Source organism: Corythoichthys intestinalis, chromosome 10 (assembly GCF_030265065.1).
Source record: "Corythoichthys intestinalis isolate RoL2023-P3 chromosome 10, ASM3026506v1, whole genome shotgun sequence".
Taxonomy (NCBI): Eukaryota; Metazoa; Chordata; class Actinopteri; order Syngnathiformes; family Syngnathidae; genus Corythoichthys; species Corythoichthys intestinalis.
Genome location: NC_080404.1, coordinates 23,967,759 through 23,981,165, shown reverse-complemented (window position 1 = coordinate 23,981,165; position 13,407 = coordinate 23,967,759). Strand labels below are relative to the sequence as shown.

General features: G+C 39.1%; 1 protein-coding gene across 13 annotated transcripts in view; it reads left to right on the top strand.

Annotated features, from left to right (window-relative positions):
* The window catches only part of marchf8 (membrane-associated ring finger (C3HC4) 8), a 127,462-nt gene that overhangs the window by 60,835 nt on the left and 53,220 nt on the right, over positions 1-13,407 (top strand). For 7 of the 13 annotated variants that reach the window (XM_057849254.1, XM_057849252.1, XM_057849253.1 and 4 more), the window contains 2 exons: positions 11,466-11,516; positions 12,857-13,105. In XM_057849254.1, the coding sequence (XP_057705237.1) occupies positions 11,466-11,516; positions 12,857-13,105 (300 nt within the window). Of the gene's footprint in view, positions 1-11,465; positions 11,517-12,815; positions 13,106-13,407 lie in introns of those variants that run through there. The other 6 variants (XM_057849259.1, XM_057849258.1, XM_057849264.1 and 3 more) reach the window with 2 other exon arrangements.

Here is a 13,407-nt window from a genome sequence, read left to right as displayed (position 1 = left end):
AGAATGGTTTCATCTGATTTAGTATGCAGGAAAATGTGACAAAGAGAGCCGCAAAATGTAATTGTTTCAGTGTCTCTACTCCAGTATTTTTATAGGATATTCTTTTTATCGAAGTGTTTTTTCCAATTGCTAAATAAATAGTATGGTTATGACAAATAACAATCTTGTGCTAAATGGAAAATGAAATAATAAAAATGCATTTATTTAGTACACGCATGGCAAAATTACTACATAATGGTCAAAACTGTCGACTTCACCTTTACTGTCAAACCTCCCAAACGCCATATTATGCTGCTGTAGTTCGTCAGGCATTTGACATTACCCTGGCCCCCCGCTTCGGAGAATGTAAACAAACCAAGGGGCGTGACAGATAGCCGACATGCTAACCCGAATCGAGTGATGTCTCAAAGTCTTATTTTCGGTTTTCCAAGCGAAAAATCACACAAAACTAGCCCGGATCATGACACACTGCAGCGGGGTTGTCGATTGTCTTCGCCGATCGGCAACCCGCCCGGCGGAGAGCAAGTTACAGCTCGTTCCCCTGATACTACAGACAGGAGAGTTCGCGGGGAAGCAGCTTGAGAGTACCGCCGGACAAACTGGCCGACGTTGGAGGAACGGGTAGCTGCCACATGGTCAACACGAATATAATGAAAAATAATGCTTCACGGCGACAACGTAAACAAACAGCGGGTGCAGTTGTTGTGCAGCTAAAATGACAGACAGAATGTGTCTTAAGAGATCATTTCTACTTGCCCATCCATGATGAAATGTGAGTAAATAGTCCTTTATTTAAAGAAAGTTTGTAGTGTTTACTTTGTAATCGCTGTATTCGCGGCTATTTTTAACACAAAGTTGCAATTTCTGATCGGGTGGGAAATTTGACAGAACACCGGGCACATGAAGAGGGCAAAAAACAGAGTATAGTGCTCTCCCGGTGGCAGGATGTGCGACAAGCCGACGGTGTCGTCGGCCGAGTGGAGAAGGAGCATGTCAGCCACAAAATGCAAGCCACCTACGTATTAAAATTATCCCAGTATTTGACGTACCGTATTGGCCCGAATATAAGACGACCCCGATTATAAGACGACCCCCTCTTTTTCAAGACTTAAGTTTGAAAAAAGACTTTTTGAACACCAAATTAATTTTTATACAGAAACGACCACGGAAAGCTTTTCTCTGACTGAGCATTTTTTAGGCGATCTTTTTGAGCTCTCCATCTCCGTACATTACACTCTGTGACACCATATTTCACAGCCGCTTTGCAGTTGTTTGAAGACACCGCCTCATTTATCACCATCAACTTGAAGTTTGCGTCATAACTTCTCCTCAGCTGCCGGTGTTCTGCCAAAATGTCCTACATCGGCGAAACGTTAGTCGAATTTGACACCTAAATTACTACCGTGCGCTCTAAACTTGTTTTGTTTAGATGCATACAGGAATAACGTACTAAAGAAATGCCTGCAGAAAATACTTAAATGTAGTTATGTCAAATAAGGACGATTTAAATACGCTACGTGACTAATGTGGTCAACTGCTTCAAAGCTAACACAAAAAAACACAATGGTTAAAAGTATGACAGGGTAATACATGCAAAAAGTATCTTTGAGGCTGTGAAAAGGTTCTAAATAACTAAATAAAAACAAAAATAGTGAGTACTCGCCGCTTCCAACCGATGTGCGCATGCGTGTGAATGCATATGCAAGCGCCCTGAGCATTGTGTAGGACGTTTCGCCGCGTAGTAAGGAATGGCCAAACACCGGTTAACCTGGCCAATCTTCGACCCACTTTTCTCCAAATTGTCGCGAAGTTTCTCCATTTTCGGTTATCTCTTCTATTACCGGTATTTTCTTCTCTTTTCCTTCTTACCACTTTCTTCTTCGTGTCAGGGGTTCGCTTTGGCCGCCCGAGTCGCGTTCAGCATTCGATTCATTGATGACTGGCGCCATCAAGCGTCGTGAATGGGTATATGTCTAGGCCGCAGTTTTTTTTTTTTTTTTTTTTTTTTTTTAGACCGCAGTTATAAGACGACCTCCTCTTTTTCAATCTTATTTCAGTGCAAAAAACATCGTCTTATATTCGGGCCAATACGGTAATACAAAACATGATGTTTACTCTCTTCCTCGTAAGTCCAATGGTCCCACAGTAGTAGGGCTTGTTTTGGCCAATACCCACCGGTGAATGGGAACCTTTTGAAACCTCAAAAAGGCTCATGCCTCTCCCTGGTGCAGCAAAATTTTTCTGCAGCCGTTTGGCTAGCGTGATGCGAAAAATAAACGAAGTAATATGCGAAATCAGATGAATCCTTAGTCCTTCTCATACAACAGTACGGCTGGATAGTGAGAGGACTCCTTCTACCGTACACGCCACAGCGCCCTCTTTCTCAACTCGAGACTGGAGCCGGAAGTCACATATTTTCATGGCGCCTGATTCAAAAACTGAATGTATAAAACGATCGCTTCCACACGCATCCAAGCGGTCCATTTCATTCAGGAGCATAAAATACCGCGGAAAGTATGAAGAGAAAAAAAAGCATGTTTTTTGCTGTCATAGGCACTTTAAGTGTTAAACAAAAGGTTGGTGATTGTGTGAAATCTGAATGAACTCAATGATGAATTAAATTTGGCTGAACTTCCAAGAACATCCTCAGTTATAAGAAATGTTTCAAAAAGTTTAATTGCTTAGGAGGTGTGAAATCATGAAACGGTTATTTTTAGTCTCTCTGAAACTGGCATAGAAACAGGAGTTCAGAGCATTCCAGAGAGATTGCTGAGTCACGTTTTAAAAGAAACAAATAAACCAAACTGTACACTGACTGAGCGAGAATTTCATGCGGCGGACTGGCTTGTAACAGGTTGCTGTCAGACGCTGACATGTTTTCACCCTCGTCTTTGGTGAATTTAAATGCAAAAAAGGTTTCACCGGGAGGCGCGTCGTGTTTGAGCAAGACAGTTTGTGTTTGTCGAGGGAAATGTTGGGTGGAAACAACATTTCCATTAGGGGAAATCGCGTTGTATTTAGTGCTGCTGCTGTCTGGAAACAAAATTGGATATTAACAAATCTGTATTTGATGGTCATCCGTTACAGAAAGTCAAATTGGATTGTAAAATGACTTAAAAAATGACATAAGTAACTCCTTCATTTTCAACAGCGCCTGTTAGGCTGTTAGACCTGTTAGGATCTTAGTCTGAACTCAAAAATCAACTCATCAAAATAAGGCATTGCTTTTTTTTTGTGGTCCAACCGAATGCAACAATAACTCACTGTGGTTTCTGAAATTAATTGAAACAGAAAAAAAGAATATATAAAACATCAGGAAATCCACCCGTAAAATTGGACGTCGTTTTAACAGTCTGACAAAACTTTTTGTTTTTTTGGTACCAGAAGGATATGAAGCTTGTTACATGCTGCTGTCAGTGGCGTTGATTTATCTTTGTTCATATCCTGTTTTTATTTTGGTGGGTTCCTCTGTTTTTCTCTGTGTTTGCTTTGTCAGCTTTGTCTTTTCTCCCCTAATTACCCGAGTGACCACACCCGTTTATCATTGGCCTTACTCCTGAAATGCCCCACTTGTTTCTAGTACCTGCGCCAGTCCGTTTTCTTATGTCGGAGTGGAGTAGGTAGCTACGTTACCATCTGCAAGATAATTTTTTTTTGTTACAATTTTGCAGCAGTCCTGTTTTTACCTTCTCTTTGAATGAAGCATTTATTGGAAAATGCCACTCTCGCTTGTCTCGTGCATTTGAGTCTAGCAGGGTGTTGGCCTTGACAATAAAGATGACCTTTTATTGCACAAATCTCAAAGGCATCCATGGAAAAGTATCTCCTGAACACAACTCGGTTCCTTCTTTGTTTCTCATTCATCATATTTCAGTGTCTATTCCAGTGTTTTTCAACCTTTTCTGAGTCACGGCACGTTTTTACATTGGAAAAAATCTCGCAGCACACCACAAATAAAAAATGTTCCAAAATTACTTTCTGTACAGTATATTTAATTTAAAAAAAAAAAAATTCTCAGTATTTATACTTACACAGTGGGAAAACTAAGCCTGTTTAGATGAACACAAAGCCAATATCCTGGCAGGAATCTTCAACAGCTGTCTCTGTTTTTATTTTTTATAGCAGTTAGGCTTGTGTAGGAATAAAACACCGGGGCAGGATTGACGGTCATCACATATGGATAAAATAGAAAGGACACTTGAGTGTATATCAAAACTTGACGGGTCTAATCAAATGATATACAGTGGATGTGCTGGGGTCCACATTGTCGCGGACAGCAAGGTGGCTGATGTCTAGAAATCCGAGCGGTTCTTGAACGCGACACGAGCAATAGACCCCACTCACCAACGTCACGCAATGACGTGTCGCTGTATCCGGCCACCATATTGTCCGTCGTTGTTTATCCGTATTCTCAATGGTTTCAATTTGTCGTGCAATTTATAGTGCAATTCATGGAAGCCCCGGTACTTTCAGACGCTGTAAACTCATTGGATGCGTTGCATAAAAGGCGTTATGTGGAAAAGCTTCAGTCTATCCATTCGCCAGATCCATATTTGATGCCTAAATCGATATTTTTCGACCCGCTGTCTTCACCCTCTCTGCCTGACATTTGCTACCCTGATATCTACAACTATCTTGTCCACAGAAACTCAGCCTATTCTCACGAAAGTTTGAACAACTTTAAGAGCAGCACTCTAAGCAATATTACCCTGTGTGACCCTTTACTTTCAATTTTCTAAAATGGCGACAATCAATAAAAAAGTTGACTGCGATGGCCAACGTTTCAAGGATAGGTGGATATTGGACTATTTCTTCAATACAATACGCAACAACTGTGTCTGCCTCATTTGTAAAGAGACAGTCGCTGTTTTCAAAGAGTTCGATGTGACGCAATATTACCAAACAAGACACGCTGACATGTACGACAACAAGGAAGATACGCAGCGAGAAATTATAGCAACTTGAAGCTAGTTTAATTTCACAGCAGCAGTAATTCGCAAGAGCCCGAGTGTCGAAAGAGAACGCCACAATGGCGAGATTGTTGAAATTATGAATTAAAAAAAAAAAAAATAAAGCAAATGTGACACACAGAAGGGCTTGCTAAAAATTGTTTAAATATATTGTTCTACGTAAATCAGCCAAGGTAGCCCCCCACATTTTTACCACACCAAATCTGACCCCTTTGCAAAAAGTTTGGACACCCCTGTTTAACTGATGATCCGGAGACGAGGCCAGCTTCTTTCACTTGGTACCAGCTAAATATTATTAAAAAAATAACGATTGCGGAAGAAATAAACATCTTGAATTTGAAACTGCATGTTGTCGCGATTAGCCTCGCAATGATCTTAACTGTGGTTGTCAGCCCAAAACCCTCTAAATGTATATTAAATGCATCTTACCAGGTATAAAATGCCTACTACATAGTCTGTGGTGATCGTTTGGTGCCCAGTTTTCTCGTCAAATTGCAGCAGTCCATCTCGCTCTCCTCTCCGGGTCTCTCGGAATACGGTAGAACTTCAAGTCTCTCTGTCTATCTTCTCTGTTACTGCAACCAACCGCCACGCACGCCTTCACCATTTTGATTATTAATGTTAACGAGCAGAAAAACACGCCATAATAGGAGGAATTTACGTAGCGGTAATGCGTAAACACGGCGAGCTGACGGACAATATGGCGCGGAGGCGTGGTTGTGACGTCATGTGAGTGGGGTCTATACCTCGCTCATCTGCACACGACCAAGAACTTAAAAAAAAAAAAAAGCGATATTGGATAATTTCTTGCGGCACACCTGACGATCTCTCACAGCACACTAGTGTACCGCGGCACACCGGTTGAAAAACACTGGTCTATTCTACCTTATTAAGATTTGTTTTTAATTCAATCATCTTTTTTGTCCACTCTTTTCTCCATATTCTTTATTTCTGTATTTTCTTATTCATTTCTGTGTATATATTTCTGGGAATTGTTTCAAATTTATTTTTAATTTTATTTTTTTACTCGCCCCATATTTTCTCATTCTCTACCAATGACAGCAAAAAACATCCAACTTCTTTAGCTAGGAGGCCTCTTTTTTTTCTATTTGTATTTAATCATATTTGTATTATTATTTTACTCGTCCCATATTTCACCTCGTTCCCTACTATTCACCCCACCCAGTCAAAATGGATTGGACATTTAGCGCCATCAGTTGCGCTAAAATATTTCAATTCAGTCAAACTGTATCAAGGGACCTTTCCTTTTTCCAATTAAATTTGCCACCATGACACTGCTTGTACACGTTCAACATCTGACTCCTTCCTTTCCGTTCTTCATTATATAAATATCTTTTGTCTTGCCCTCTGCCGGCGCGCCATTGAGCGATGATATCACCGGGGTAAAGAGGGTTCACAAACTAATAACGTCGCTAATTAACGGACACGGCGCAGGAATGATTATCTGCGGCCGGACTTCTCTGCAAGAGTCGTAATGAGCCCCCGTCGTGCGTGAGGGTTACTTTCGGAGTTCTTTTAATGAGAAAGCGTTTTTTTGCGCTGTGTTTTATTTGTTATTTGGAAGCTCCTCACTTTTACTGAGACGGAGGCTACTGCCATCATGTTGGATACTGTCACAGTCTCTAGTTGGGCTCCAAGTGAAGATAAACACTGTCCTTATCCTAATGGGATTACAGTATTGCTACATATATGCTCGCCCACCAGCAGGAGTAATTTACTCCAGTGAAAATGCAAGGAGGCATCCATTACACACATGCGTTGTGACAACCTTAAATTAGCTTTGTCTGAATTTAGGGATCTTAATATTTGTAAACAAACACTAAGGCAGTTGGGATCCATCAAGCAATTGGCAACTAATCAATAACCATATTAATTAGCAACTATATATATAGTCGATGAATTGTTAGAGACATCATTGACATAAAAATGATCCAAATCCTCGTTTTTTTTTTTTTTTTTTTTTTTTTTTAATAAAACCATGGAAATCAATTGTTATTATTATTATTATTAAATATATGAAATATCAATATTTTAGATAAGATCAAATAAAAAAATATTCTTTTCTTTCTTTTGTATTTTTAATGATTGTTTAATTTTCAGGGTATAATAGAATATACTTTATATACTGTATATGTATATATATATATATATATATATATATATATATATATACTACCTGTAGTATGTCTCACAAGACACAGCTGTGAATGGCCACAGCTGGACTTTTGGGGGATTTTATAGGTGAAACATGGTAATATAACAAGGGTTGCAATGCAGAAATCACAGACATCAAGCAGTGGTCGAGATTTTCTTTTTCAAATATTTACCCTTTTAAACGTTTTTTTTCTTTCCAGTTTTTCTTTGTTTGGATCGATTATTTATCATCTAAAATATCAGGGAAAAGACAACAGTAACAACAACAAAAAAATAAGCGATAGTTACGAGGTAGCTATCCATGACCTATTTACAGACACTATTTTTTTTCATTGTGACGTAATTTGTTTAAAAGTTTAAATATGTGAATGAATAATTTTATAAAGTTTTTTTTTTTTTTTTTTTTTTTAATAAAAACTAAATATTAGACATCAATTAATGATTCTAAGCTAAAAATTATAGCCATTTTGATTAATAAATATAATTACATTCTGTTTATGGCTGGGTTGAAACAAAATCTGTTGCGCCGTGTCCGTAAACGAGGGTCTCCGTGGTAAAACGAACTAATTTAAAAATGGTTTGGGGGCTTAATGCGCCATGAAACTGCTATGGCAGCATAAAGATCATCAAACCATCAAACAAAACAGTTCTTTTGGCTTAAAATACAACAGTTTATTTTGAAGAGGGGTGCAAGAGTAGAAACGGCTTTTTCAGTCTGTTTTCTACCATTTTACAGCTCATTCACAAAATCAAAATACACACTGTTCAGTTTACATTTGCCGAAAATATGAACTATTCTACCTTGAACACAAGTTCAATTGGCCTATGACCTTTGACCTATTTTTCCCAGGTTTTGATCAACTCTTGCATTTCATACTACAAACACCCTGCAAGTTTTCTCAAAATCACTTTGTTGGTGATTAAGTAACGCAAACATACAAACATAGGAATACATATATAAAAAAAAGCCCAGAAATCACTCAACTTTGATGTCATGTAGGAGACCCTAAAGTATTGCCCGGCGGGCTTCTGGGTTGCGTGTTTGAGACCTCCGGATGAATCGATAGAATTATTATTTCTAAATATTTCAGCGTGTGCGTATATTACATTTTATCTCGGGAGAAATTCTGTCAAAAGACGTCAAATAAAATGGACTGAACTAAACTAAGTCGATTGCCCGCAAAGCTGACAAAGGGCTCACGTCTATTAACCTGCATATTGAAAACGCCGCATGTTCGTCTGCTCTCCTGGCCCGTGGCCACTCGCTGCTTTTCATCCCCGAGAGACTGACGGCAAGCGGGAGGGGCGGAAAAATGTCTGGGATGTTTGATACTAGGAGGAAGTCGATACGCTGTTCAGGTCCATGTATTCTGTGCGCCGTTGCGGCTACGCCGGCGCTATTGTCAAATTAAGCCTTTACGAAGTAGCTTAACGTGCTTGACAACTTGTGTTAGAAGCTACTATGGTGGATCAACTCCTTGGCAGCCATTGACAGAGTTGGACGTTCAGTTTGACCTGGGAGGAGGCGATTGTAGAAGAGAATATATAATGAAATTAAATAAACATATTTACAGTTTTTTTTAACGGATTTTAAATCAATAAAATTGGAATAACTAAATAACATGCCTGATTGGTAGTCATTAGTCACAATTGAAGTCCAGTTCAAAAAGCCTGTTTCTTCAAATTCCAAGGGTTTCAACGACCTCATAAATATACACAGAAATGAAGACGACAAAGTCCCACGCTGTTTCTTTATTCTGAGTACGGTTCCTCCACATTTGCCTCAATACTGATACCCATCGCTCAGTTAGGGTCAAAATTGGATTAACTGAACTTTGATGAATTTATGGTAGTGTCATGCCTTGCGCAGCTGGCCTTTAGCCGACTGATTCACAGTGCGTGACCCAGCACTGGTTGCAAATGAATTACGTTGAATGAATTTCATTTTCCCCTGTTCCAAATAAAACAAAAATAAGTGTTCAGTGCAAACAAAAAAGTGATTTTTATTCATTGATTTGTTTTTTAAATTTAAATTTTTTTTAAAAAAGTCACTGTTTATGTAATGTTTTTTTTTTTTTTTTTTTTTTTGAGGACTTCGACAATTTTGAGGTTAACAAATGTCTCTAAACGACAAACCTAAGATCTAAATAGTTGTTAATTTGATAACTGATTAGAGTGGATTAGGCATGTGCCGGTATGGGATTCTGCTGGTATGATAACCTTAAGCAAAAATATCACCGTACCACGGTATTGCAATTACCGGTCTAAAATGTGTCACTTTGACATATCTAGGTATATAAAAAAAAAAAACGTATTTCGAAACATATTGGCAAATTGGAACATAAGTATAATAATTTAAAAAAAGTTAAAAATAAAAATAACAACAAATAACTGAAATATTCTCAATAAAATAAATGCAGTCCTTTAGGTGATTCTAAACCCCACAGCCACAGCTCAACATTATTACCATCAGAACAAAAGTAATTTAATTAATTTCATACAAAGCATGTGTGTATGACTCCTATCATGTTTACATTATACACACTCTTTCTCAACAGACTGTTGATAGAGAGAACAAAAAAAACCCACCACGTTTTATCACTGCTAGACACAGAAAACACGCTGGGGTTAACTCTCAGAGCTGGTGAAAAATGTTCATGACAGTGTTTACTAACCTTTAATTTTGTATAAATGCGAAATCATATTGGAGGTATTGACCCCTCATCAGCAACCCTTCGCAAACAGGAGGTTGGCCCTCCACCTCTAAGCCGCGGCCGTCTGTAACTTTACTGTAGCCAAAGTATTACTATACCAGCGATTTCGTTTTCTTCGATGGGGGGAAAAAGTTCCGGAGTTTTACCTCCTCCAGCCATCGTGTAGCACAGCTGACTGACTGACACTGAGCAACATCTGGTGGGGAGGGTTGAGCCTTACAGCTGCAAGCAAGGGATTTCTCCATGCATCTTTGAAACATAATAAATAAGGACCTTAGGGACGGTATGATGGAAAATTTTTGCGGTTTTGAAACCTTAACGTTTTCATACCACGGTATACCTTGAAAGTGGTAATCGGCACATGGCTAGTGTGGATAGGTCGCGTCGTCCTTAAATTATAGAATTAAAAAAAAAAAAATTTTTTTTTTTTACTCGACTAGTTCCCCACACCTGTTCGTGTCTCTCATTTCTACATAATATTCCACATTCTGGTTAGAAATCATCATAAAAAATGAATTAGAAATTGTCTTCACACATTTTGGCAAACGTATTTCATCATTTAGGCAACCATCCAAAACCAAACAATAAGTCTTGTTGCCGCAGTTGCGAGCAAAAGATAATAAAATGAACAGGCCGATAAGATTTGATGTGTGTAAAAATGGCATCAGACATTTTTTGTGTACAGTCGCATTAGATAACAGCGGATTGATCCGCGTGGCTTGTCGTCTTTTGTCTAATCCTGGCTGTTGTTTACAGAAAGTTGCTTTTTTTTGAGGGGGGTGTTCTCAGAACGTCTCCATCTGAGCTTTACTGCGAAAAGCTAGGGATTAAGGACGAAGACCAATCATTTATTCTGCAAAAAGTGTTTTGAGAACAGCACGTTTTCAATGAATGGAATGTAAAAATGGTAGAATTGTGATTTTTCTAGGAAGGTCGTAAACACTTGCTGAAATAAACAGATCAAACTGAGCACGTGCGCTGCATCCGCCGCTCCAATTTTGTGCTGAGATTTGTTTGTACCCGAAGCCCTTCGGAAGCCCGTGTGAACTCGTCACATGTTACGTAACGGCGATTGACTTGTCATTAAGAAGCCGCGCGAGGCTCTTTAGCACCAAGACGACACGAGGCTTGGCACCCCACGGCAGCAGCGTTGGCGATTCTTCATTAGCGAGTGGAAGTGGGAATGGAGGATCATTACAGCTTACAAAAAAAAACAAACTTGATTGCACTGAAGTCTTGTAGTTCTCTTTCACTCAGTAGAAGTGGGAAAAATGGGACATTTACTAAAAAGTATGTTATACAGAATTGATTTAAAATCCCTGTAAACCCTGCATCGACACGCTAAGTAGCGCCGTCTTCATTCATACATTCAAGCTCTAGCATAGCAAATTGGTGACAGCGCACTGTGGCTGTTTGCTTCTTTGGTGTAGCAAATTTGGCTAGCAAAACCGCTTCATCACGGCAAGCGATGTCTTGTCACCAAAGGGTCTTCTCTTGACAGCAAGTCTGCATGTCACTGGCAATAACTCTTCTCAATTTTGGTGTCAAATAGCATCTTTTTAGTGTGTTCTGACTGACTGAACCTGTGTTTTTCTTCCTTTTCCAGAATGAAAAACCGTTGGGTCATTCAGCGAGCAGATCCAGCAATATATCAAAGGTGAGCGCAACAAATACTGAAACTGACTCTAAGGTGCGTTTAGTTTCACTTGTGGCGGTTCATGCTACTGTTTAGGCTAGCAACAGAGTGCACACTCACACACGTCTATTTTCTCTCCTCCCACCCCTCGCAATCCTCCTGAGCCTCTTAAGAGGATCAACTATTTACTTGCACTGAGACATGCCAGGGTCACTTAGCCCTCCGCCGCCAACGTGTCTGACACGAGCCGCTCCCGACTTTTAAACGCCGGCGACACGTGAGCGCTTTTAACGGCTATGCTTAATTTACTGGCGTGGGGACGCTGCTGTGAAATTGGGAATCTTTGATTTGCAAAGAATGATGCCGTTTTCTTGCAATAATTACACGGTACGCCAACCGTTCAGGATATATTAGGGCTGTCAAAGAATTAAAATTTTTAATCGAGTTAATCACAGCCTAAAAATTAATTAATCGTAATTAATCGCAATTCAAACCATCTATAAAATATGCCATATTTTTATGTAAATTGTTGATGGAATGGAAACATAAGACACAAGACGGATATATACGTTCAACATACTGTACATAAGTACTGTATTTGTTTATTATAACAATAAATCAAAAAGATGGCATTAACATTATTAACATTCTGTTAAAGTGATCCACGGATAGAAAGACTTGTAGTTCTTAAAAGATAAATGTTAGTACAATTTATAGAAATTTTATATTAAAACCCCTCTTAATGTTTTCGTTTTAATAAAATTTGTAAAATTTTCAAACAAAAAATAAACTAGTAGCTCGCCATTGTTGATTTCAGTAGTTACACAATGCTCATGGGGCTGAAACCCATAAAATCAGTCGCACCCAAGCGCCAGCAGGGGGCAACAAAACACCAGAAAACACAAGTAACAAATGGACATGACACTGTGCTGTCATTTTAATCTGTTCGAGCCGGGCATGTGCGTTAAATGCGGCAAATATTTTAACGTGATTAATTTAAAAAATTAATTACTGCCCGTTAACGCAATGATTTTACAGCCCTAATATATATATATATATATATATATATTTATTTATTTTTTTGATAGCAATAGACACTGGAACATCAAAATTGTGTCCAATTGTATTGGTAAAATTCCAGAGTTAATCCATCAAGACCTGGAGATTTCCTGATTTCACATTCATATATACAGTATATATACTAGGCCTGTCAAAAATAACGCGTTAACGACCATGATTAATCTGGAAATATTAACGCATTAAAAAAAAATAACGCAATTTACCGTTCACACTAAGTTTGGCCACAACTGTCTCCCGTAGTTCCACACGCTGATGTTTACATTCTCTGCGCGGCAATGCAGGACAAAATGCAGCCAGCCACTATGAGTGAGGATGATGACCCAGGACTGCTTCATGGCAAATTCCGTTTTAAAAAGCTGCCTAATGGAAATCTGGATAAAACCAGAGTTGTGGGCACATACTGCTGTGATGAACTGTCCTTCCGTCAAAGCACAAAAATTCATGAACTTTTTGAAAATGAGAAGGCAACAAAGGTGGAACAACTAGCCAGAGCTACGTTTGTTGCACCGACAGGAGACCACTGGACATCGGTAAGCAACCATAATTATGTTGGAGTAACTGCACACTTGATCGATGATAGCTGGCGGCTGCATTAGTTTGCGTTATGTGTTGTGAAAACAGAAGAAAGACATTTCGCTGAAGCATGTGCTTGTCAGTTTCTGGATGTTGCTAAAGAGGGGGGGGGGGGATAACAGACAAAGTTTTACTACTATTGGAACAGATAGCGCTCGAAATATGATGGCAGCAGGCAGGAGTCTGCCATTCGAGCATTTGCCTTGATACAGCTGAATTTATTTGTGTGAAATGTTCAATTTAACAGACAAGTTGTTTA